General features: G+C 47.1%; 1 protein-coding gene across 1 annotated transcript in view; it reads right to left on the reverse strand.

Annotated features, from left to right (window-relative positions):
- TBC1D13 (TBC1 domain family member 13) overlaps nt 1-26281 on the reverse strand; it is a 34091-nt gene extending 7810 nt beyond the window's left edge. Inside the window, exons 1-9 of the mRNA XM_075324971.1 lie at nt 26242-26281; nt 24301-24374; nt 20699-20739; nt 20456-20517; nt 19419-19518; nt 18670-18752; nt 18278-18437; nt 9894-10104; nt 9649-9812 (exon numbers count right to left, since the gene is read on the reverse strand). Of these exons, the coding sequence (XP_075181086.1) occupies nt 9649-9812; nt 9894-10104; nt 18278-18437; nt 18670-18752; nt 19419-19518; nt 20456-20517; nt 20699-20739; nt 24301-24374; nt 26242-26264 (918 nt within the window). The 5' untranslated portion in view covers nt 26265-26281. The remainder of the gene's footprint in view (nt 1-9648; nt 9813-9893; nt 10105-18277; nt 18438-18669; nt 18753-19418; nt 19519-20455; nt 20518-20698; nt 20740-24300; nt 24375-26241) is intronic.
- Nucleotides 26282-26905: the final 624 nt, after the last annotated feature.

Consider the following 26905-nt stretch of genomic DNA (forward strand, 5'->3'; position numbering starts at 1 on the left):
AAGGAGCTAATGAAAAAGTAATGACGCCCTCTAAGACATGGAGACTTCTTTATTCGGATGTGTGTGATACACGGGAGATAAGATTAATATTTCATGTTGACGTAGGTTAGCATCTACGCAACAACAAAAGTGAGTACACCCCTAAGTGAAAAAGGCCAAATTGTGCCCATGGTGTGAATATTTTGTGAGGCCGCCATTATATTCCAGTACGGTCTTAACTCTCTTGGGCATGGAGGTCACAGGAGCGGCTGAATCCTCTTCCCTCCTCCATGACGACACCCCGGAGCTGTTGGATGTTACAGACCTCGCGCTCCTCCACCTTCTGTTTGAGGAGGCCCCACAGACGCTCCATAGGGTTTAGGTCTGGAGATGCTCGGCCGGTCCAGCACCTTTACTCTCAGTTTTTTTAGGGACGCAGTGGGGGTCTTGGAGGTGATTGGAGTTGTCACAAACCACCGGGGGGGTCACTCGGAAATCCCCCGCGCTGGCTACCAGTACGTCACAATCGGGGGGTAACAAGTGGGGGGGTCACCCCTCCTTTATACCTCCCGACCGACAGACAGAGCACGTGACGCGCTCTCTAGCGCCCCTCTTATAGTCAGGCCAATTATGGAATTGCCCGACAATAAGCAAGGAGGCCGCTATACTACTTATGCCGATTATTGAAGGGTCCCCGGTGAGAGTAAGGTATATATTCCCCGAATCTCACTGGCCTCCCCACAATAATCCTTGGCACAACTCGCTGCCACCAACCGCTTCACGGTAACTATTAGCCGAACACACAGATGTGGGATTCAAGATCGAGATAACAGAACAGCCCAAGATTAATTATATAATTTAATCAGCCTAAAGCACACTAGAACTACAATATATACAATAGGGAATCTACAGAATATACATATGTCAGAGTACAGTTACAATCAAAGCATGGGTTACAAACAGGCACACACAGTTCCAGCAGTTACCTTGTTGCGTCTGGCCACAGGGGGGCGCTGTACCCAGGTTTCTAGGATCCTTCCCACAGATGTTTCCTACACGTGCCCCCAGCGAAAAGAACCCTGGAAAATGGCCGAAGTAGGGTTATCAACCTGGGCAAATCCAGGTCCCCTCCTACCTTAGTGACCTCACGGGGAAGCACTGCCACTCCCCCTGCATGGATCAGAATTATCCAGAAAAGGGGATTTTGGCCATAACTTTGCCTGGGAGCGTCGTAGACGGACGTCAACGCTCTCATTGTGACAGTTATGAATTTAGCTACAGAATGAGGGGACTCATGACCTGTCTGCCAGTTCCCCATTGGCTGATATCACGCCTGGGGCATTTCCCAATGTCCTGCTCCCATAAAAAGGGTGTGCTAGCATCGTCTGCATGCGGAGACACCATTTTTATGGTTGCCATATTTATCGGAAATATGGCTTGCGAGATATGAACCATTTTTTACTGGAGTCGTTCTGTCTGGCTACTTCCATAGCCTTGCTAACTAGCTAGCAGCCCCCACTACAGGGTCACGGCAGGGAGTCATCCTGTGTCCATTGTCCTCACATCACCTAATTTCCATATCACAGGACATGGCCCTGGGGCCTTCACAGATGCTGGACATCTGAGGACAAGAAGGGGGGGGGGGGGGGGGCACTGCCAGGGAGTGATGAGAGCGATTATGACTCCCAGTCATAATTCCTCTTCATATCCCAGGATTTGCCTCACACCTCCCCCCTTTTGAGGGCGCTAGGGGGCAGCACACTCCGGTGTTCTCCCGTGCGCCCGTCCGCGACCTCTCCTTGTCGGGACAGCCCGTCTGTGTTACCGTGGTCACGGCCCCTTTTGTGGCGAATGGTGAAGTTGTATTGCTGGAGCGCAAGGCTCCATCGCAACAATCGCCCATTCGTCCCAGAGACGGTGTGCAACCAGCTGAGGGGATTGTGGTCCGTCTCCACGATGAAGTGGCGCCCGTATAGATAGGGTTGCAGACGCTGCAGGGCCCACACTATGGCCAGGCACTCCTTCTCCATCGTGGAATAGGCAACTTCCCTTGGTAACAGCTTCCTGCTCAGGTACAAGACTGGGTGCTCTTGGCTCGCAGAGTCCACCTGGCTGAGCACCGCACCGAGGCCGAAGTCACTGGCGTCGGTCTGTACTACAAACGGCCGCGTGAAGTCGGCTGCCTGTAGCACGGGCGGGCTGGACAGGGCGTCCTTTAGGGCCCGGAAGGCTGTCTCGCAGTCCACTGTCCAATCGACTGCAGAGGGCAGCTTCTTCTTGGTGAGGTCCGTCAAGGGCTTTGCCAGGCTACTATAGCATGGAACAAACCTCCTATAGTACCCAGCGGTCCCCAAGAAGGACATCACCTGCTTCTTGGTCCTGGGGGTGGGCCAGGATGCGATGGCTTCCACTTTCTCAGGCTCGGGCTTCAGTGTTCTCCCACCTACCCGGTGACCGAGGTACTGGACCTCGCTCATGGCCAGCTGACACTTTCCCGGCTTGATGGTCAAACCTGCCCGGTGGATCCGCCTGAGCACCTGTGCTAGATGCTCTAGGTGGTCCTCCCAGGTGGGACTGAAGACGGCAATGTCATCCAGGTACGCGGCCGCGTACCCTTCAAGTCCCTTGAGCAGGGTGTTGACCATCCGCTGGAAAGTGGCAGGGGCATTCCTCATCCCGAATGGCATCACCGTGGACTCGTACAGTCCAAATGGGGTAATAAAGGCAGAGCGTTCCCTGGCCTTGCGAGTCAGGGGGATCTGCCAATATCCCCGGCTCAGATCCATGATGGTCAGGTACTGAGCCCCGGCCAACTGATCGAGCAGGTCATCGATGCGTGGCATTGGGTACGCATCGGCGACCGTGACCGCATTGAGCCCCCTGTAGTCCACGCAGAACCGAGTGGTTCGGTCCTTCTTAGGGACGAGGACTACAGGCGAGGCCCAAGCGCTGTTGGATGCCTGGATCACCCCCAGGTTCAGCATCTCGTCAATCTCCTGGCGCATGTGTTGCTGCACCTCCAGGGAGACCCGATATGCTGAACGCCGGATCGGGGGATGATCCCCAGTGTCCACGTGATGGACAGCCAAGTCAGTCCTTCCGGGCTGGTTGGTAAACAACCCCCGGAAGGGGTGTAGGGTGGCCCACAGCTGGGACCGTTGGTCCTCCAAGAGCTGGTGGCCAACCTCCACATCCTCAATGGATCCGCCTGCCCTAACCTGGGCTAGCATATCCAAGAGGGTTTCCGCTTCTCCCTCCTCGGGCAGGTTGCACACAGGGAGTGCACATGCCTCCCGCTCATGATGTGCCTTCATCATGTTCACATGGAAGGGCTTCCGCCTTCCACGGGCAGGGTCCAGGGTGACCAGGTACGTCACAGGGTTGAGCTGCTGGTACACGAGGTATGGGCCTTCCCAGGCTGCCTGAAGCTTGTCCTGTGGTACGGGGACCAGTACCCACACCTCTTGACCCACTTGGTAGGTCCTCTCACAAGCGTTCTGGTCGTACCAACGCTTCTGATCGGCCTGGGCTTGAGCCATATTGTCGTGTACCAGTTGCGTCAAGGCCTGCATTTTGTCCCGGAAGCGCATGACATACTCGATAACCGACACTCCAGGGGTGGCCAAATCCCCTTCCCAAGCCTCTTTCACCAGAGCCAGGGGGCCCCGCACACGTCGCCCGTACAGGAGCTCAAACGGTGAGAATCCTGTTGAGGCCTGTGGAACCTCCCGGTAAGCAAATAACAGGTGGGGGAGATACCGCTCCCAGTCACGCCCATGGGAGTCGACCAACATCTTAAGCATCTGCTTTAAGGTGCCATTGAACTGCTCGCACAGGCCATTAGTCTGTGGATGGTACGGGCTGGCCACCAGATGTCGCACCTGGACTTGCTTACAGAGGGCCTCCATCAGCTGGGACATGAATTGGGTCCCCCGGTCAGTGAGCATTTCCTGGGGAAAACCCACTCGGGAGAAAATCTCCAGCAATGCGGTGGCCACCTTGTCAGCCCGAATGGACGACAAGGCCACTGCTTCTGGGTACCGGGTGGCATAGTCCACTACCGTCAGTATGAAGCGTTTCCCGGAGCTGCTGGGGATGGCCAGCGGGCCGACCAGATCCACAGCCACCCTCCTGAAAGGCTCATCGATGATTGGCAGAGATACCAGTGGGGCTTTGGGGCGTGGCCCCGCCTTCCCCACTCTCTGACAGGTTTCACACGAACGGCAGTAGGCAGCCACATCGGCCCCCATTTTTGGCCAGTAGAAATGCTGGTTTAACCTGGCCTTGGTCTTAGCGATCCCTAGGTGTCCGGCCATCGGAATCTCATGTGCGATCCGCAACAACTCCGTCCGGAACGGATAGGGTACCACCAACTGTCGGTCCCTGGGCCACGCCTCCGGTGAACCCTGCTGGACCGTGGCCCGGTACAGCCGTCCTTGGTCCCAGACCACTCGCTCCGGGTCCGAGTCCGAGGGAGGCTGTGCCGCCTGCTCCTTTAGAGCTTTCAGGCTGTCGTCAGCTTCTAACGCTGCCTGAAACTCCTGACTAGATGTGGCCAGAATCGACGAGACTGTCACATCTTCAGTCAGTACCCCGGGACCTGTGTCCTGGCCTCCACCTGACTCGGCTGCCACTTGGTCAGAAGGGGAAGAGCTATCGGACCTCCGGGAGGCCCCTTGGCTTCCAGCACTCCCACTGCGGGTGACAGCGGCCACAGCCGCTGCGACCGTGGGTCGTGCCTGCTCCTCCTCCGTTCCTGACCAAGTCGCCGGTTCAGGCAGACCTACCTGGCTTCCTGACACCCCGGTTGTGGGGGAACCATGCACCGAGATCTTACCTGGGAGCACTTCCGCTCCTGGACTGGCCCCAATCTCACCTGCCTGTTCCCCTCCTGCAGCAACAGAACCCCGCTGTGAAATCTCTGGGGACCCCACATTTGCTGTGGTAGCCCCCACCCCACACACTGGTCCTCCCCCTGCAGCACCCTGCTCTCTGCTTATCCCTGCAGAGGGCAGCAGATCCCAGCTCACAGGCTGGTTACTTGTAGAGGCATTGTCACACCTTTCTCTGACCCCCTCCCCTGTCACAGCTGCAGCTGTGTGTGTGTCTATGGTGTCTGTGCAAGCAGAAATATCAGAGTTCACTCCCTCCTCCCTTACATCATTCATAGATAACACATTAACATTGTCCGGAGGCATGTCAGTACGGGCTGAAGGTTCAGCCCTTGGTTGGGGCCCAAACTGGGAGGTTATCTGCCCCAAATCTGTCCCAAGTAGCACGTTTGCAGGGATCCGATCAGTTACCCCCACCTCCCTCACCCCTCGCCCTGCGCCCCAGTCCACATAAATGTCAGCAACAGGCAGCGCCGGGTCAGTGCCTCCAGTCCCGGAGACAGCGAGGGTTTTTCCAGGGATCAAGTCTTGGGGGGACACCATCTCAGGCCGCACCAGAGTCACCTCCGAGGCGCTGTCTCGCAGTCCTATGGTCACAGACCGGCCGACGGTGACAGGTTGGAAGCTGTCCAGGGACCTACCACCACCCCCACCCACACAATACACCTTGGGCGGCCCTTGGGACGGGGACGGAGCCGGGGCCTTGGGACGCTGAGGGCACATGGCCTTGAAGTGTCCAGGTAGGTTGCACTGGTGGCACCGTCTTGGTTCCGCCACGGGCCTGGAGAGGGGAGTTGAGGGGGACACCCCCTGCAGTCTAGGGGCAGGTGGGGCAGTCGCAGAGTTCATCTTACCCCCTCTCCAGGTGCTGCTGGTGGCTGCTCTCCTGGCTTCAGGAGCCCGATTGTTGGTGTAGTCATCGGCCAGGGCAGCTGTAGCCGTGGACCCCTTTGGCTTCTGGTCTCGGATGAACTGGCGGAGATCCTCAGGGCAGTTCCACAAGAGTTGCTCCGTGATGAACAAGTCCAGGATCTCCGGTCCGGTGGAAAGCTGCAGGCCTTGGGTCCAGTGGTCGGCAGCTCGGGCAAGTGCCCGCCGGTGGTCAGCCCAGGAGTCCTTTGGTCCCTTCTGTAGGCTCCGGAACTTCTTGCGGTAGGACTCTGGAGTGAGGTTGTACTGTTGGATCAGGGCCCGCTTGATGGTGTCGTAGCCCTGATCTGCCTCAGCAGGCAAGTCCCCAAGGACATCCAGGGCCTTACCCCTTAAACGGGGGGTCAGGTATTTGGCCCACTGGTCCTTGTCCAGATGGTGCTGCAAGCAAGTCCGTTCAAAAGCAGTCAAGAAAGAGTCCAAGTCTCCATCCTTCTCCAGCACTGGGAAGTCCTCAACACGGACCTTTGGAAGTTTGGTGTCTCGAAGGTCACATGTGGCTGATGAGGGCCGGAGATGAGCTAGCTGCAGCTGGTAGTCACGGTCTGCCTGTCGCTCTCGCTCTTCACGCGCTGCCTGCCGCTCTCGCTCCGCAGCCTCACGCTCTGCGTGCCGCTCTGCCCTGCGCTCTGCCAGGAGTTCCTTGTAGCCCTTCTGGTCTCCAGCCTGGAGAAGGGCCATAGCCATTTGAAGAAGGCTATCCGAGCCTCCCAGGCTCGGTGGAATGGCACGTGGTGATCTGCGGCACGCTGCAGAGCTAGGCGATTCACTGTCCCTTTCAGAGCGGAGGGCTGGCATCTGGCTCGTTGAGGAACCTTGGGTGAGCTCCTCCTCATCTTGTCCAGCAGTGCCAGGTTGCGCAATGTCCTCGGCAGAACGGTTTTCTGGCGTCGAGCTCCTGGAGGACTCGTGGGCAACCTCCTCATTGCTGTCCACAGCACCGTCCTCCCTCTCTTCGGCTCCTGCTTTAGCATTGGCCAGTTGCATAGCTCTGCTCCTGGTGCCATCAGCCATTCTTGCAGACTTTTGGTCACTGACACAGAACTGACACCTGATGCCTCCACACACCTTACAGTATCTGCACTCTGACACTCTAGTGTTGAGCTGGTCTGAAGACCCCAGCAGCCACAGCTGCTGCAGGCAGTCTTTAGTGTCTGGGAGTATGGGTCTCACACTCACACACACTATTATCTCGATCCCACCGCTATGCCACCAATATGTCACAAACCACCGGGGGGGTCACTCGGAAATCCCCCGCGCTGGCTACCAGTACGTCACAATCGGGGGGTAACAAGTGGGGGGGTCACCCCTCCTTTATACCTCCCGACCGACAGACAGAGCACGTGACGCGCTCTCTAGCGCCCCTCTTATAGTCAGGCCAATTATGGAATTGCCCGACAATAAGCAAGGAGGCCGCTATACTACTTATGCCGATTATTGAAGGGTCCCCGGTGAGAGTAAGGTATATATTCCCCGAATCTCACTGGCCTCCCCACAATAATCCTTGGCACAACTCGCTGCCACCAACCGCTTCACGGTAACTATTAGCCGAACACACAGACGTGGGATTCAAGATCGAGATAACAGAACAGCCCAAGATTAATTATATAATTTAATCAGCCTAAAGCACACTAGAACTACAATATATACAATAGGGAATCTACAGAATATACAGTTATGTCAGAGTACAGTTACAGATAAAGCATGGTTTACAAACAGGCATACACAGTTCCAGCAGTTACCTTGTTGTGTCTGGCCACAGGGGGGCGCTGTACCCAGGTTTCTAGGATCCTTCCCACAGATGTTTCCTACACGTGCCCCCAGCGAAAAGAACCCTGGAAAATGGCCGAAGTAGGGTTATCAACCTGGGCAAATCCAGGTCCCCTCCTACCTTAGTGACCTCACGGGGAAGCACTGCCACTCCCCCTGCATGGATCAGAATTATCCAGAAAAGGGGATTTTGGCCATAACTTTGCCTGGGAGCGTCGTAGACGGACGTCAACGCTCTCATTGTGACAGTTATGAATTTAGCTACAGAATGAGGGGACTCATGACCTGTCTGCCAGTTCCCCATTGGCTGATATCACGCCTGGGGCATTTCCCAATGTCCTGCTCCCATAAAAAGGGTGTGCTAGCATCGTCTGCATGCGGAGACACCATTTTTATGGTTGCCATATTTATCGGAAATATGGCTTGCGAGATATGAACCATTTTTTACTGGAGTCGTTCTGTCTGGCTACTTCCACAGCCTTGCTAACTAGCTAGCAGCCCCCACTACAGGGTCACGGCAGGGAGTCATCCTGTGTCCATTGTCCTCACATCACCTAATTTCCATATCACAGGACATGGCCCTGGGGCCTTCACAGATGCTGGACATCTGAGGACAAGAAGGGGGGGGGGGGGCACTGCCAGGGAGTGATGAGAGCGATTATGACTCCCAGTCATAATTCCTCTTCATATCCCAGGATTTGCCTCACAGGAGTTATCATCATGGTAGAATATGAAGGGAGGGGATCCTGCTCTGCTTCAGTATGTCACAGGACATGTTGGCATTCATGGGTCTCTCAATGAACTGTATGCCCACAGCCGGCAGCTCTCATGCAGCCCCAAACCATGACCCTGCACCACCATGCCCGACTGAAGGCAGGACACACTTTTCTTTGTCCTCCTCACCTTGTTGCCGCCACAAAGGGACGCGCTGTCACTCCCCACCACAACCGGCTTCTTCTACGCTGCCCGGCGTCCCTGCCTCTCCTCCAAGTGGGCTGCTTCTTCTGCCTCCCAAGGCCTGGGTGGGGTCTCCAGGAGTGCTCCTAGTGCGTGTGCACACTGCTGCCCTCTTGTTAAAGGGCAAGGGTGCCACTAAGTGAAGCGTGCCGCTAAGGAAGTGCCTCTCAGCTTATCGCTAAGAGGCATTGGGTATTTAAGGCAAGCTCCTACTATGGGAGGTGCCTGTTCAACAACTCAGTTTAGTCAGTTGTCAGGTCGCCCTTCTGTCCATCCCATCCTATCCCACTTGTACCTGTCCTGCCCGTACCTGGCTACCAGCCCATCCTGCCTGTACCTGGCTACCAGCCCATCCTGCCAGTTGGCACCTGGTTCCAGTTCTGTCCTGCCTGTACCTGGCTACCAGCCCATCCTGCCTGTACCTGGCTACCAGTCCGTCCTGCCTGTACCTAGCTACCAGCCCATCCTGCCTGTACCTGGCTACCAGCCCATCCTGCCTGTACCTGGCTACCAGCCCGTCCTGCCCGTACCTGGCTACCAGCCCGTCCTGCCCGTACCTGGCTACCAGCCCTTCCTGCCTGTTGGCACCAGGTTCCAGTCCCGTCCTGCCTGTACCTGGCTACCAGCCCGTCCTGCCTGTACCTGGCTACCAGCCCGTCCTGCCTGTACCTGGCTACCAGCCCGTCCTTCCCTGTCTGCACTTTAGACTCAGACCTGCCTACTCCTGTGTCCGCCCCTGTCCAGGGGTCAGCCCCCACAGTCCCGGTCCTTTACCCCCCATAAGGGTAGGCCTGGGGTTCCCCTGTGGTCCCGTGGGTCCACTCTTCACCTCAGCACCACGTCCGGTGGCGAGCGTTACTTACATTATTGCCCCAAGAAACCACTGGCAGCCGGTGTAATATTTAGGACCCTCAGAGTCTAGGTCATCTATAAAACCCCTTTTTTGCTCTGGAGGACCCAGTACGTCCATTTATCACACACGGCCAATAGATTTTAATAGAAATGGTGTAATACTTTGTTTGACCTGCGGAGGCACTGCAGGGAATCGGCACTTTTTTTCTTACAGATCACAGCTGATCACTGAGGATCAATGTAGTAGAAGGTTCTGTGATCTACTCACCAGCCTGAGGTACAGCTCCTCATCCTCCTCCTTCAAGGTGGAGTACACGCGCTCCATCTTTGCAGTTATCCCACACTGAGAATCATCTAGACTCTTGATGAAATTGTCCCGGATCTCCGCCATCAGATTAGTGAAGCAGAAGAAGGTGTCAGCTTCCGCATGTTCTGGTTATGGGGGCACAAGAGAGCGAGCGTTACATGGGGACCCCACTCCCTATAATCGGGCACCCTCAGATCTGGCCTCACCTCTCCAGGCACTGTTAGGGTTTGTGGCAAATGTGTAATAGATGGGTCCGACTATTTCGTTCATGCCTTGCACATAGGCTATGCCAGGATTCAGCTTGGCGTAGATGAATAGGATCCGCTCCACCACCTCCCAATGTGCCTCACAGCCGCTGGGTAAAGGCTCAATGTCACTCAGGGAATGAGAAGCCGAGGCCTTCAGTGGGGAACTCACCTGGTGAAAAAACAAAAAACTGTTGAAGGTGTGCAATATTCAGGGGACACAGAGCTAATGCCAGTGTAGTTGTGGTTTTAAAGGGGATATGCAAGTACGATTTCCCTACTGAAACTAGTGACATGGCTGCGTAGGTCTCAGTACAATAACAAAAATGATACCTGTCTTGTAGAAATCTGACGTGCCAGTGCTGAGAATTCAAGGATTGAAGCCACATGCAAATTAGCCAGAAGTACAATGTGGGCGTGTCAATGTAGCAGTGCACTTCCTGGCTAATTTGCATATGGCTTTAAAGCTTAATTTCTCAGCACTGGCATGTCGGATTTCTACAAGACAAGTATCATTTTTATTATTGTGCTAAGACCTACACAGCCATACCACTAGTTTCAGTAGTGAAATCATCCTTACATATTCCCTTTAAAACAGTAATTACACTGGCAGCACCATTAGATACAGTTCCTGTAAACAACTTCAAGCTGAAGCCAATTATTGTATTTTTTTTTCTCCTAAGTACCATCACTTTTTTACTTTAACCTCTCCATAGATGTATGAGGGCTTGCTTTTTTTTTGCAGGAAAAATTGTAGTTTTGAATACTAGCATTCATTTTACCATATAATGTACTGGGAAAAAGAAAAAAAAATTCCAAGTGAGGCAAAATTGTTTAAAGGGAACCTGTCATGAGAAATGTCCCCTAAAACCTCACAGATTCCCCCTCTGCAGCTCCTGGGCTGCATTCTATAAAGGTCCCTGTTATGATTGTGGCCACTTTCTGACCTAAAAAAAGTGTTTATAAAGTTGTACCTTTTTTGCTTCTGATTCTGTAAATCCGTCACGGGGGCGGGCTGCCTGATGGCCGTTAGTCTGCCCCCTGGTCCTGTATGCCGCCCCCATCGCTGATTACAATAATGCTGGACGCCGCCCCCTGCTTCATCCATCGCCGCGCATGCCCAGTGCCCATCTCTCGGGGATGAGCACTGTGCCTAGCGTCACCGCTGGTGACGTGCACGCAGGGTCAAGCGCGCTGCTGCAGACCCCCACGTCACCTCCTTGCCATCGGGGCAAGATGGGAAGGAGGTGACGTGGGGGTCTGCAGCAGCGCGCTTGCGCAGAACGAAGCAGGCCGAGGGGGAAAGCGCGGCCCCGCGATTATGGGCGGTTGCTTAGGAATAAACATCACAGCACCGCCCATAATCTTAACCCTGCGTGCACGTCACCAGCGGTGACGCTAGGCACAGTGCTCATCCCCGAGAGATGGGCACTGGGCATGCGCGGCGATGGATGGAGCAGTGGGCGGCGTCCAGCATTATTGTAATCAGCGATGGGGGCGGCATACAGGACCAGGGGGCAGACTAACGGCCATCAGGCAGCCCGCCCCCGTGACGGATTTACAGAATCAGAAGCAAAAAAGGTACAACTTTATAAACACTTTTTTTAGGTCAGAAAGTGGCCACAATCATAACAGGGACCTTTATAGAATGCAGCCCAGGAGCTGCAGAGGGGGAATCTGTGAGGTTTTAGGGGACATTTCTCATGACAGGTTCCCTTTAAAAATGCAATTACCCCAAAGATTTTTTTTTGGGATGTGTGCTCTTATGGTGTCTATTCAGTGGTAAAAAAAACAAACCAAACACAAATTAAAAAAAAAAAAAAACACCTGACATGATTCGCCAGGTCAATATGATTACAGAGATACCAAACTTGTATACTTTATGTTAACATAAATGTGTATATATTTTTTTTATTGCAAATTATGGCATATTATAATTTGCTAGATCTGGTCCTGTCAAATAGACCGGATACAATTTCAGATCTACAGGTCCGGGAGCACTTCACAGGTCCGGGAGCACTTCACAGGTCCGGGAGCACTTCACAGGTCCGGGAGCACTTGGGCACCAGCGATCATAATATGGGAAGCTTCAACATAATATTCAATAGAACATTTCAAAGGGGAATGCTAAAACCTGGAATTTTAGGAAAGCTGATTTCAACAAATTAAGGGAAGAGCTTAAATGTGTAGATTGGGACAAAGTCATGGTAACTGGGGATACCGAACATAAATGGGGTAAGTTTAAGGATATACTACTAGAGTCCTGTAAAAAACGTATACCCAGTGGTAATAAAATGTCCAGGAATAAAAAGAAACCACTATGGATAAATAAGACTGTACAAAGTATAATAAAACAAAAACAAAGGGCATTTAAAATCTTAAAGGCTGAGAATACAGAAATAGCATTTCAGGAGTATAAAGATATCAATAGGAAATGTAAAAAAGAAATCAAACAAGCAAAACTAGCTACTGAAACAAAAATCGCCAATGACATTAAAATAAATCCCCAAATCTTTTATAAATACATTAATGCCAAAAGGAAAACAAAGGATAGTATTGGCCCCTTAAAATATAATAACAAGTTAGTTATAGAGGACAAACAAAAGACTGAGATATTAAATTGGCATTTCTCATCTGTATTCACCAAGGAACTGACTGTACCAGGGATCATTCAACAAGTGAAAAATCAAAGTCCACCACCCGATATAATTAATTTAACACAAGATGAAGTACGCCTACGTCTGAGTAAATTAAACATTGACAAATCCCCAGGGCCAGATGGCATTCATCCACGAATATTGAGGGAATTGAGCTCCGTAATCGACAGACCGCTGTATCTCATCTTTTTAGACTCACTTGTAACAGGGTTGGTGCCTCAGGATTGGAGGATTGCTGATGTGGTACCGATATTTAAGAAAGGTAAGAGGGTAGATCCAGGCAACTACCGTCCAGTAAGCCTGACATCAGTAGTGTGCAAAGTTTTTGAGGGCATTTTAAGGGATGACATGCAAAAATATATTGCAGAAAATAATATGATAACTGACAGCATGGATTCATGAAAGATAAGTCGTGTCTAACCAACCTGTTGGGGTTCTATGAGGGGGTAAGTTCAAACCTGGATATTGGTAATGCAGCTGATGGGATTTATCTGGACTTTGCAAAGGCATTTGCTCCTGTACCACATAATAGCCTTATACTAAAGCTCCAGAAGCAAGGACTAGGGGACACAATATGCAACTGGGTAAGGAATTGGCTAAAAGAGGAAACAAAGAGTAGTCATAAATGGTACTTTCTCTAAATGGGCTATAGTCAGCAGTGGGGGGCCGCAGGGATCTGTACTGGGAGCAGTGGGGGGCCGCAGGAATCTGTACTGGAAGCAGTGGGGGCCGCAGGGATCTGTACTGGAAGCAGTGGGGACCGCAGGGATCTGTACTGGGAGAAGTGGGGGCCGCAGGGATCTGTACTGGAAGCAGTGGGGGCCGCAGGGATCTGTACTGGAAGCAGTGGGGACCGCAGGGATCTGTACTGGAAGCAGTGGGGGCCGCAGGGATCTGTACTGGAAGCAGTGGGGGCCGCAGGGATCTGTACTGGGAGCAGTGGGGGCCGCAGGGATCTATACTAGGAGCAGTGGGGGCCGCAGGGATCTGTACTGGGAGCAGTGGGGGCCGCAGGGATCTATACTAGGAGCAGTGGGGGCCGCAGGGATCTGTACTGGAAGCAGTGGGGGCCGCAGGGATCTGTACTGGGAGCAGTGGGGGCCGCAGGGATCTGTACTGGGAGCAGTGGGGGCCGCAGAGATCTGTACTGGGAGCAGTGGGGGCCGCAGGGATCTATACTAGGAGCAGTGGGGGCCGCAGGGATCTGTACTGGGAGCAGTGGGGGCCGCAGGGATCTGTACTGGGAGCAGTGGGGGCCGCAGGGATCTGTACTGGGAGCAGTGGGGGCCGCAGGGATCTGTACTGGGAGCAGTGGGGGCCGCAGGGATCTGTACTGGGAGCAGTGGGGGCCGCAGGGATCTGTACTGGAAGCAGTGGGGGCCGCAGGGATCTGTACTGGGAGCAGTGGGGGCTGCAGGGATCTGTACTGGGAGCAGTGGGGGCCGCAGGGATCTGTACTGGGAGCAGTGGGGGCCGCAGGGATCTATACTAGGAGCAGTGGGGGCCGCAGGGATCTGTACTGGGAGCAGTGGGGGCCGCAGGGATCTATACTAGGAGCAGTGGGGGCCGCAGGGATCTGTACTGGGAGCAGTGGGGGCCGCAGGGATCTGTACTGGGAGCAGTGGGGGCCGCAGGGATCTGTACTGGGAGCAGTGGGGACCGCAGGGATCTGTGCTTGGACCGATTCTTTTTAATCTCTTTATTAATGACCTTGTGGATGGGATTGATAGTAAAGTGTCAGTCTTTGCCGATGACACCAAACTATGTAGGATATTAAAAACTGACCTGGATAGTATAATATTACAAAAAGATCTGGATAAGATGTCAGAATGGGCAGATACTTGGCAAATGAGATTTAATGTTGATAAATGTAAAGTAATGCACCTAGGACGGAGTAATCCTATAGCTGCGTATACATTAATGGAAGTAAACTCGGGACTACAGAACAGGAGAAGGACTTGGGTATTCTCATTACAAATAAGCTGAGCAGCAGCACTCAATGTCAGGCAGCAGCTGCAAAAGCAAACAAGATTCTAGGGTGTATAAAAAGAGAGATTAGATCCCGTGATCCCAGCGTATTGTTACCCTTCGATAAGTCACTTATGAGGCCACATCTGGAATATGGGATCCAGTTTTGGGCTCCACATTTTAAAAAGGACATTCAGAAGTTAGAGTCAGTTCAAAGGCGGCAACTAGATTACTACAAGGGATGGAGGCCGCCCGTATGATGAGGAATGGAGGCCGCCCGTATGATGAATAATGGAGGCCGCCCGTATGATGAGTAATAGAGGCCGCCCGTATGATGAGTAATGGAGGCCGCCCGTATGATGAGTAATGGAGGCCGCCCGTATGATGAGGAATGGAGGCCGCCCGTATGATGAGGAATGGAGGCCGCCCGTATGATGAGGAATGGAGGCCGCCCGTATGATGAGGAATGGAGGCCGCCCGTATGATGAGGAATGGAGGCCGCCCGTATGATGAGGAATGGAGGCCGCCCGTATGATGAGGAATGGAGGCCGCCCGTATGATGAGGAATGGAGGCCTCCCATATGATGAGTAATGGAGGCCGCCCGTATGATGAGTAATGGAGGCCGCCCGTATAATGACAGGTTGAAAAAGTTAGATATGTTTAGCTTAGAAAAAAGACGTCTCAGAGGAGATCTCATTTCTATGTATAAATACATGTGTGGTCAATATAAAGAACTGGCACATGACTTATTTCTTCCAAAGACAATACTAAGGACCAGGGGCACTCACTGCGAGTGGAAGAAAAGCGATTCCGACACCAAAATAGGAAAGGGTTCTTTACAGTTAGAGCGGTCTGACTGTGGAATGCGACCACATGAGGTAGTAATGGCGGATACTATAACCGCTTTTAAACAAGGGCTGGATGATTTCCTCAGTGCACAAAACATTGTTGGTTATAAATGACTTAGTGACTAAATGTAGAACTGGTGGAGGAAGGGGAACTAGATGGACCTAGGTCTTTTTTCAACCTAAGTAACCATGTAACTATGTAATATATGTGCAATAATTTGCAATAAATATATATATTTTATTTTAATATACACACAATATATATACACACATATATATACACACATATATATACACACACACACACACACACACACACGTGCTGTATATAATATATATATGAGAGAGACAGAGAGAGAGAGATATTAAGGTATATAGATTAAAATAAGTTACATATATATATTGAAATAATAAAAAAAATTATATATGCACATATTGTAACATTTTAAAAAAAATTATATATATGCAAAAATAATAAAAAAAATGATATAAAATATATATATATATTTATATAGATTTTTTTAATAAAATATATATTTTTAATGAAATAATCTATAAATATATATAAAATTAAAATATATACCAGGTTATACATATATATATTTATATAATTTATATTAACATACATTAAAATATATATTTTATTTATTGATGTATCTTACTTTTTAAATTTTACATACATACATACATACATAATATATATATATATATATATATATATATATACATACATACATACATACATACAGTGCCTACAAGTAGTATTCAACCCCCTGCAGATTTAGCAGGTTTACACATTCGGAATAACTTGGCATTGTGACATTTGGACTGTAGATCAGCCGGGAAGTGTGAAATGCAGCAAAAAAGAATGTTATTTCTTTTTTTATTTTTTTTTTTAAAATTGTGAAAAGTTCATTCAGAGGGTCATTTATTATTCAACCCCTCAAACCACCAGAATTCTGTTTGGTTCCCCTAAAGTATTAAGAAGTATTTCAGGCACAAAGAACAATGAGCTTCACATGTTTGGATTAATTATCTCTTTTTCCAGCCTTTTCTGACTAATTAAGACCCTCCCCAAACTTGTGAACAGCACTCATACTTGGTCAACATGGGAAAGACAAAGGAGCATTCCAAGGCCATCAGAGACAAGATCGTGGAGGGTCACAGGGCTGGCAAGGGGTACAAAACCCTTTCCAAGGAGTTGGGCCTACCTGTCTCCACTGTTGGGAGCATCATCCGGAAGTGGAAGGCTTATGGAACTACTGTTAGCCTTCCACGGCCTGGACAGCGTTTGAAAGTTTCCTCCTGTGCCGAGGCCAGGCTTGTCCGAAGAGTCAAGGCTAACCCAAGGACAACAAGGAAGGAGCTCCGGGAAGATCTCATGGCAGTGGGGACATTGGTTTCAGTCAATACCATAAGTAACGTACTCCACCGCAATGGTCTCCGTTCCAGACGAGCCCGTAAGGTACCTTTACTTTCAAAGCGTCATGTCAAGGCTCGTCTACAGTTTGCTCATGATCACTTGGAGGACTCTGAGACAGACTGGTTCAAGGTTCTCTGGTCTGATGAGACCAAGATCGAGATCTTTGGTGCCAACCACACACGTGACGTTTGGAGACTGGATGGCACTGCATACGAGCCCAAGAATACCATCCCTACAGTCAAGCATGGTGGTGGCAGCATCATGCTGTGGGGCTGTTTCTCAGCCAAGGGGCCTGCCCATCTGGTCCGCATCCATGGGAAGATGGATAGCACGGCCTACCTGGAGATTTTGGCCAAGAACCTCCGCTCCTCCATCAAGGATCTTAGGATGGGTCGTCATTTCATCTTCCAACAAGACAACGACCCAAAGCACACAGCCAAGAAAACCAAGGCCTGGTTCAAGAGGGAAAAAAATCATGGTATTGCAGTGGCCTAGTCAGTCTCCTGACCTTAACCCAATTGAAAACTTGTGGAAGGAGCTCAAGATTAAAGTCCACATGAGACACCCAAAGAACCTAGATAACTTGGAGAAGATCTGCATGGAGGAGTGGGACAAGATAACTCCAGAGACCTGTGCCGGCCTGATCAGGTCTTATAAAAGACGATTATTAGCTGTAATTCATCTGTTAATAAATCCTGCTCTTGTGTGAAGTTTGCAGGCTCTAACTTATTTGCATCTTATCAAGCCTGCTAAATCTGCAGGGGGTTGAATACTACTTGTAGGCACTGTATATATATATATATATATATATATATATATATATATATATATATATATATATATATATATATATATAGATAGATAGATAGAGGGAGAGACAGTGAGTACATATATATTATATATAAAAGTTATGTTTTTTAAATATATATTAAAATAAATAAAATATATTTATTGCAAATACTTGCATATATGTATATATACAAATGAAAAAAGGGATAAAAGTCCGCAAAATAAGTCCAAATCATTGCGCATATTACATACATACACACGCATACTGTACATACACACACACAATGATTTGGACTTTCATTGTGGATTTTTATCCCCCTTTTTTTGGCTCTTTTCATTTGTCTCTGAATATTTAATATTTTAGTTTATATTCTATGCGATTGGAGCTAGCTCGGATCGCTGCTGTTGTACCGCCAGCATCTCCCGGATATGGTGCAGGCTCAGTTCCTCAGTCAGCACCATACACTCGCACCTGACATAGGAAGTATTCTTACATGCTATGGGAGGAAGGGGTTAAGGAAGATACACTATATCCCCTATGGCATGTACAGAGGTATGTATATGCTGTAACATCACCTACGGCGGGTAAACATTTACGTGCAAACACACTCTGATCACAATGCAGACCGACTGGTCCTGATGGGCGGATCCCTCCTTACATTGGTCAGGCCGCTCCTGTTCCTCGCTACGGTCTGGGACTTTAGCGTGGTCTGCTCCACCCGCTTCCTCAGGGTCTCGTACTCGTTCTCCGGATCCATTATTAGCTGGCAGGGGTATTCCGTGGGGTTCAAGAAAAATGAGAAGTCGGGGCACAGCCGTCTGGAATAGAAAACATGGCGCTTAAATACAAGCCCCAAACCAAAAGGGGAACTATAACCACAGCTAGAGGGGTTTAAAAACCCAAAACAGCGTTCTACTGCCCCCTAGAGGTCAGGTCTGCTATTGCAGCCCAGCTGTAATGAGGTTAACAGGACTGCAATACCAGACATAACCACTGGCTCAGTGTGGCGCTCTTTTTTTCAATATAGAAGGCAGCGGCCATATTGCTTACCTCACATCCTTGTCTATCTGCAGCAGCACCTCATTATCTTTGAAGTATGTGTTCCACCGACTATCTGGGTTTGGGTTAAGGGGCTAAAAAAAAAAAGAAAATATATATATATATATATATATATATATATATATATATATATATATATATATATATATATATAAATAATCACACATATATATGTGTATGTATGTGTGATTATTTATATATATATATATATATATATATATATATATATTATACATATATACACACACACACAAATATATATATATATAATGTGTGTGTGTGTATATATGTATAATATATATATATATATATATATATATATATATATATATATATACACACATATACACACACACACATTTATATATATAATTTTAAAGTCACAATTTACTTAAGGTATCTATATAAATGCAATTTTTGAGATTATAAAAAAATATTCATTATTTAGAAGGGTTGAAGACCATTTTCCTTAAGCTGGAACCCCAAGTACTCAGCAGAGGAACCTGGCGGCAAGTGCTCAATTCCCCTGCAGCACCCCCGCAGGAGATATAGAGTATTACAAGTGTCCTATGTAATGGATCAGGATGTCGGACTCATAAGAGAGGGAGACAGATCATCTTTGTAACCACTTTTCAATATAGAGTTCTTGGAAAAAACAGGTTTTCAGCTAATTTTTGGGATACAATGTGTTTTCCGAACCGATATTCCCTTAAATATAAAAAAATAGGCTGATAACTCACGTGGTCCTCCAAAGTCACATCCTCTCTGGACAAACCGAGTTTGGCTTTGGCAATTCCTGGTTGAATGATCATTTCTTTTAAGAAGTTGTCATACGTTTCCCTAGAAGACAGAGAAGTCAGGTATAGCGGTCCCCTAATATCACCGATTGGGTAAAAGGCGGCCAATTAAAAAGGGGTCTTCCCAGCTCCAAGATCCTATCCCAATATGTAGTAGGTGTAATAATAAGAATAATATTGGTAAATCTCTTCAATTGGAAATGTAGTATAGTTCTCCTGATTAGCCATGTCTCTTACCTCATGTGCAGGGCATTGCAGCTTAGGTAACCATAGTTATGACCATGAGCAATAAACTGTCAATATAGGAGTGGTTGTAACCATGGATACCTAAGCTACTGTCATGACCTGCACATGAGGTAAGAGACATAGAAATGTAGTATAGTTCTCCTGATTAGCCATGTCACTTACCTCATGTGCAGGGCATTGCAGCTTAGGTAACCATAGTTATAACCAAGAGCAACTAATTGTCAACATAGGAGTGGTCATAACAATGGATACCTAAGTTACTGCAATGCCCTGCACATGAGGTAAGAGATATAGAAATGTAGTATAGTTCTCCTGATTAGCTATGTCTCTTACCTTAAGTGCAGGGCATTGCAGTTTAGCTATCCATAAAGGGGACTTGTACATTCAATCAAACCTGTGTGCTACTCTCTATGGGGGTTCGATGAGGGCAGTAAGCCTCCGTCTATCCGACAACCCATCAGATTTGATGAAGAGTGCGGAAATGGTCATGTGATGGGATCACTCCACCTAAATGCTGCAGGTAGAGGGAGGTGCCGGCTGTAAAACACAGCCAGCACCTGCTGTGTATGGATTGGGAATCCATTACTTCCTAACCCTTTGAACCAATTTTGATAAATGACCCCAGAGGGCAATTTTCCTCTAGGAGTCCCAAATGGTCGGACAGTGATGGTGGCTCGTATTGAGGGTCGTATGTTCCCAAATACGTGCAAGTGACATGGCAGCCGTCTCCTCACCTCTGTTTCTTCAGCACGGAGTCCCATAATAGCCGATCTTTTGGGAGATAGTTGAGTAAGATCTGAAATGAGAAGTCGAGATGGGAGATTTTGTAAAAACCGGCATGAATCTTAGGACTATGTTCACACAGAGATTAGTGACGAGGACGTTCAAGTGATTCCGCTCCAAATCCACGCCGAATGATATTGGAGCCGTCCAAAAAACTCAATGTGCACATACGGTATCTATGGGGGTGTACATACTTTCCAGCAGATGCACCGAATCCCTCCTTCAAATGGTATGCCTGTCAAAGGGGAAAAAAAATATTCACTGTAACCTTCCTGATTGTGAATTCCTACAGAGAGGATCAATCTACAGATCCCCCCCCCCAACATATCCCTAAATGAGCGATGATTCTCCTCCTACCAATCAGAAAACATTTATACCTCTCGGGACAGACATTCAGCGACACATGCACAGCGAGACCCGGCTGTATCTGCAGCCAGCGCAGCGCTACCCAGAGTATGCTGGGATATCCCGCTGCGAGGGCGGCAGAAAGAGCTGCTGTGCACTGCTCAGACGGCAGCTGTGGAGCACAGACGAAGGAGAAGGGGATTTACACAAGGTAGCGAAATGTCCCTATATACAAATAAAATTATATATATATATATATATGTATATATACACACACACCCGCATATTATATATATATATATATATATATATATATATATATATATATATATATATATATATATATATATATACACACACACACACACACACATATATATAATATAATGTGTGTGTGTGTGTGTGTATATATATATATATATATATATATATATATATATATATATATATATATATATATATATATATATATATATATATATATATATATATATATACACATATACACACACACACAGATATACACACACATACATACATTTTATATATATACAGGGCGGTCCAAAAGTAGGTGAACAGTATGTGTAATAGGGTTGTCAAACATAAAGTGAAACTGACTCAGTTGTCCTTAGCAACCAATCAGATTCCACCTTTCATTTTCCAAAGAGTCTGTGAAGAATGAAAGGTGGAATCTGATTGGTTGCTAAGGGCAACTGAGTCAGTTTCACTTTACGTTTGATAACCCTGTTACACATACTGTCCACCTACTTTTGGGCCGCCCTGTGTATATGTATATATTATATAAAATAAATAAATAAAATAATACATTCAGGGACCGCTTCTGTAGTAAGAGAGAACGATCTAGCTGCGTGGGTTGGGGGTGGGCTCGGGGCAGTTCAAGGCTTTGTTATGTAGTTTGGAGAAAGGCAATGTAAAGGAGCATGCAATCTTAATATGAACTTGTTGTCATCACTGTTTATTTCTTACCCATGTGATGCTATGCGAAATAATAAAAATTATTGGTTAAAAAAAAAAATATATATATATCTAGGAGGAAATTTTTAATGTATTTTAATTTTTTATTATTATTATTATTATTATAGCTAGGATTTGTTAAGCTTTTGTTTTTATTTTATTATTATTTATATTTGGGGGGAGAGGAGGTGTTTTGTAATAAATTATTATTATTATTATTATTATTATTAATAATGCATTTTTTGTAGGGGTAAGAGAGTGTTATATTTTTGTATTATTATTATTATTATTATTAATTATATTATTATTATTATTATTATTAATAATACAAAAATGTAACACTCACTTACCCCTACAAAAAAAACCAAACATTATTATTATTTATATTTTTGGGGAAGGGGGAAGTGTTAAGTTTTTTTATTAAATATAATGATAAAAAAATAAAAAATAATAGTAAATAATAATTATAACAACAAAAATAAATGGAAAAACGCAGCTCATCCCCCTCCCCCAAAAAATATAAATAAATAATAAATAATAATAATAATACAAAAATGTAACACCCACTCCCCCCAAAAAAGAAAAATATTATTAATAAAAAATAATAATAATAAATAAAAATGAATGCAAAAACATAACACCTCACCTCCTCTCCCCCCCAAAATATAACTAAATAATAAAAAGAAATACAAAAACGTCACACCTCCCCTCCCCCTCAAGAAAAAAAAAAAAATAGGTAAATATAACAATAATAAAAAATAAAAATGATCTTTTTTGGGGGGAAGGCTGTTAAGTTTTTGTATTGATTTTTTATTTCTTAACACCTCCACCCCCCCCCCCCCCCCCCACAATAAAAATATTTTTGGGGGGAGGCGTGAAGATTTTATATTAACTATATTAAATTATTATTTTTAACACCTCCCCTTTCATCTAAAAAAAAAAAAAGACAAACATAATAATAATAATAATAATAGTAATAAAAATATCTATTTTAGGGAGGATGGGACGTGTGGAGTTTTTGTATTTATTATTATTTATATTTTTTAATTAATAATAATAATTTATATTTTGGGGGACGGTGAGGTGTGAAGTTTTTGTTATGTTTGTTTTTTTATTTTTTTTTTATTTTGAAGGAAGGTGAAATGTGAAGTTTTTGTATTTTTTTATTATTTACTTTTATTTTGGGGGGAGGTGTGAAGTGTGTATTTTTTTATTATTTACTTTTATTTTGGGGGGAGGTGTGAAGTTTTTGTTATTTTTTTATTATTTATTTTTATTTTGGGGGGAGAGATTACGTTTTTCTATATACCAATATTTAAATTTTACGCCTATGACGCTATCGTTCTCCAACAATAGGTGTCATCTGCGGACGATGCCAAAACCTTCTGCAAACAGAAAACTAAAGGTTTTTTTGGCTCATAAATAACTAAAATCAAAAGATTGGGAAATTATCTTTGGTCAACCCGAAAAATAAACAGATAAGGTTTGTAAAGGTGAGTATTGTGTGTACCAAGCTTACCAGAAGGACTTACCAGAAGGACGCTGCTATAGCCCTGATATTCCACTGGCTGATAACAGAAATAAATAGAAGAAACAACAAATTTCTTCATAGAGGTTGTCTGATTTCGGGAAAAAAAACTTCCATATTCTCTTTTACAAAGAGCGACCCCAACTCTCATGAGTCTAGCCCATGCATGGATATTAACTAGCCGGCAGAAAAATGTACGGCCGACTGTGAAGGACGCATTAAAGGGATTGTCCACATTTAGGGATCTTTATTAATCCACTTACATGTATTGTATTTTTTTGCAATTGGGTTTTATTCGCTATTTTGCTCTTTGTTTTGCCATACATTCAACTTTGATGTGGTCATAAATCAGCTGAGAGGTCAGAATGAGCTCACTGACTGATCCTCAGTTAGCTCATTCTATAACCAGTAATAGACCGTGAAACTCAGAGGCTGTAGAAAGCAATCGGTGAAACCTTGTTAAGAAAACCCAACTGCAAAAATGTAATGTAGAACCGGTTATAACGATATGGGTCATCATTTTGGCTAAAAGGAGTTGTCTAAAATTACACAAAAGGGTCTATTTATTTTTAAAAAATAGAAACAGCGCCTCTCTTGTTCGCAGGCTGTGTCCAGTATTGCACATTGGTCCAATTCATAGAAGGGCTCAGCTGCAATACCAGGTACAGCCAGCGAAGAAGAGAGGCGCTGTTTCCCTTGTTTGCAGGATGTGTCCAGTATTGCACATTGGTCCTATTCATAGAATTAAGGCTTAGCTGCAATACCAGGTTCAGCCATCAAACAAGAGAGGCGCTGTTTCACAAATAACACTTGAATGTTTTATTTTAAACAAATGGTTAATTATCTTTTAAATTAATCCAAGTGTGAAAAAAGAAAGAAAACCAAGCAGAAGAGACAAAGTCCATGCGGTCCGGGCAGGAGGAGCGATGACGGGAGGAGACGTCTTACCGTTGAAGCACAGCTCCCGCAGCACAGACAGGTTAATGCGAGGTTCACTGAGAATGCTCTGGAACTCTGCAATTCTGCAAACAGAAAAACATCACCTGATCATGTACCGTCTGCTGCTGACGAAACGCGCGTGGGCCTTCCACCCAGAAAGCGAGGAGATACCGGCAAAGGTTATCAGGGGCCTTCCTCTTCATAAAATGACCATAAGTCATCCCTTTATTTAAAGGGATTTGTCCAAGATTGGTAAAACATGGCTGATTTACAACAAAAAAAAAAATAGCACCCCTCTCTGTCTACAGGTTGTGTGTGGTATTGCAGCTCAGTCCTAATTAATGGAGTTGCATCTGATTTTGGAAAAGAGCAGCCATATTTTCCAAAACTTTGACAACCCCTTTAAGACTAAAGCCCAATCCACCCGGTGTAACAAAAAACACCTCAAAACAATGGATTTTCCTTAAAGAGGTATCACCAGGAACACAAGCCTGACCATTTTACCAATGAAATTCCCCAACTCTATGATTGAGGGTGAGGGGGTCCTGATTCCTGCTGAATTAAATGGACTGGATTGAGGCTTTAACCATGATGCTATATGACAGGACGCCATGCTTAAAGGAACACGCTCGCACATTGTTACACATGGCAGCGGTAGCACGGAAGTGGTGGTGCTTGATCCCCAATAAAAATAGCTTTTTTTTTTTTTATTACTAGAAATCTAGTAATCAAAGATATAGGAAAATCATTACAGCTGTACTGCATCTGCCAAGTGCACTCGCCCCCTCCAACACACTTGCACCCCACCCCTGCAGTGCACTCGCACCGCTCCAGCGCACTCGCCCCCTCCAGCGCACTCGCACTACCAAGGTGCACTGACACCCCGCCCCTGCAGTGCACTCGCACCCCTCCAGCGCACTCGCACTACCAAGGTGCACCGACACCCCTCCAGCGCACTCGCACTACCAAGGTGCACTGACACCCTTCCAGCGCAGTCGCACCGCTCCAGTGCACGGACACTACCAAGGTGCACTGACACCCTTCCAGCGCACTCACACCCCTCCAGCGCACTCGCACCCCTCCAGCGCACTCGCCCTACCAAGGTGCACTGACACCCCTCCAGCGCACTCGCCCTACCAAGGTGCACTGACACCCTTCCAGCGCACTCGCCCTACCAAGGTGCACTGACACCCTTCCAGCACACTAGCACCCCTCCAGTACACGGACACTGACAAAGTACACTCGCAACCCTACAGCGCATTCGCAACCCTACAGCGCACCCATACTACCAAGGGGCACGGGCACGCACACACACACACACACACACACACACACACACGCGCGCGCACACACACACACACACACACACACACGCGCACACACACGCACACACACACACACACACACACACACACACGCGCACACACACACACACGCGCACACACACACACCGCCAGTGCAAGTTTGGCACAGCAAATCTCTACAAAACAAAAAACAACAACATTTTTTGAGGGGGGGGGGGCAAGCACTTATACATATATATATATCAGCGCTGGCATGCTCGTTTTAAAGAAGATGGCTCATAAAAACAATGACAGGGTCAGTGATAAATGAATGATGGGGTCACAAGACTGGAGATCCGCGCCCTCCGGTGTGAATGAAGTGGCGGCCATATATGTGCAATAATGCCAAATTAGGGTCTATGGGGAGAGAGGAGGGTCATATCAGGTGATTGAAATGGGCTCCACATTCCCAGCGGCCATAATAATAGAAAGCACTTCTATATTATACACATAAACACTGCTCCACATATACAGGATTACAGCATGCAGCCCCTACCCCCCACACAACGGCAGCTGCTGGCCAGCCATAACCCCTGCATGCAGCCCCCTCCTCCATGCAGCACCCCCCGATCTGCCCCCACAGGACCCCCCATGCTGGAGCTCTTACTTGCTCTTGTGCAGACTCGACATGTTGACTTCCGTTGGCTTCTGGGATGCAGGGGGAGGGCTGATAGCGGCAGGAAACAGGAACCCGGCTCTGCTGCATCCTCCTGCACCGGGGACGGTTGCGTCTAGATCAGAGTTGATTTTTTGTGGTCCTCAAAAAATCAACTCTGATCTAGCTGCTTCAGTAGTGAGCCGGCTATATCGGAGTTGATTTTTTGAGGCCTCATTTTTTCCACTCTGATTTAGCCGGCTCACTACTGAAGTGTCTAGATCAGAGTGGGTTTTTTGTGGTCCTCATTTTTTCCACTCTGATCTAGCCGGCTCACTGCTGAAGTGTCTAGATCAGAGTTGATTTCTTGAGGACTCGCTGCAGTCACATGTTCTTGGTCACCTCATTTTATCCACTCCGTTCTAGCTGCTTCACCAGTGAGGTGGCTAGATCAGAGTTGATTTTTTGATGATATCTGTGATCTTTTCTCCATACAGCACAGTTCAGTTTCTACAGCAGGGGCTGGAATCAGATTTATAATTGGAATGATTTCATGTTTTTATTTATTAGATGCTCACACTGTTATATTTATTATTTTATTCCAAAGGGCAAATTTTTATTTTCATTATTATTATAACTTACATTTTATTATTATTTTTTACAATATAAATAATTC

The sequence above is a fragment of the Anomaloglossus baeobatrachus genome, chromosome 9 (assembly GCF_048569485.1).
Source record: "Anomaloglossus baeobatrachus isolate aAnoBae1 chromosome 9, aAnoBae1.hap1, whole genome shotgun sequence".
Classification (NCBI taxonomy): Eukaryota; Metazoa; Chordata; class Amphibia; order Anura; family Aromobatidae; genus Anomaloglossus; species Anomaloglossus baeobatrachus.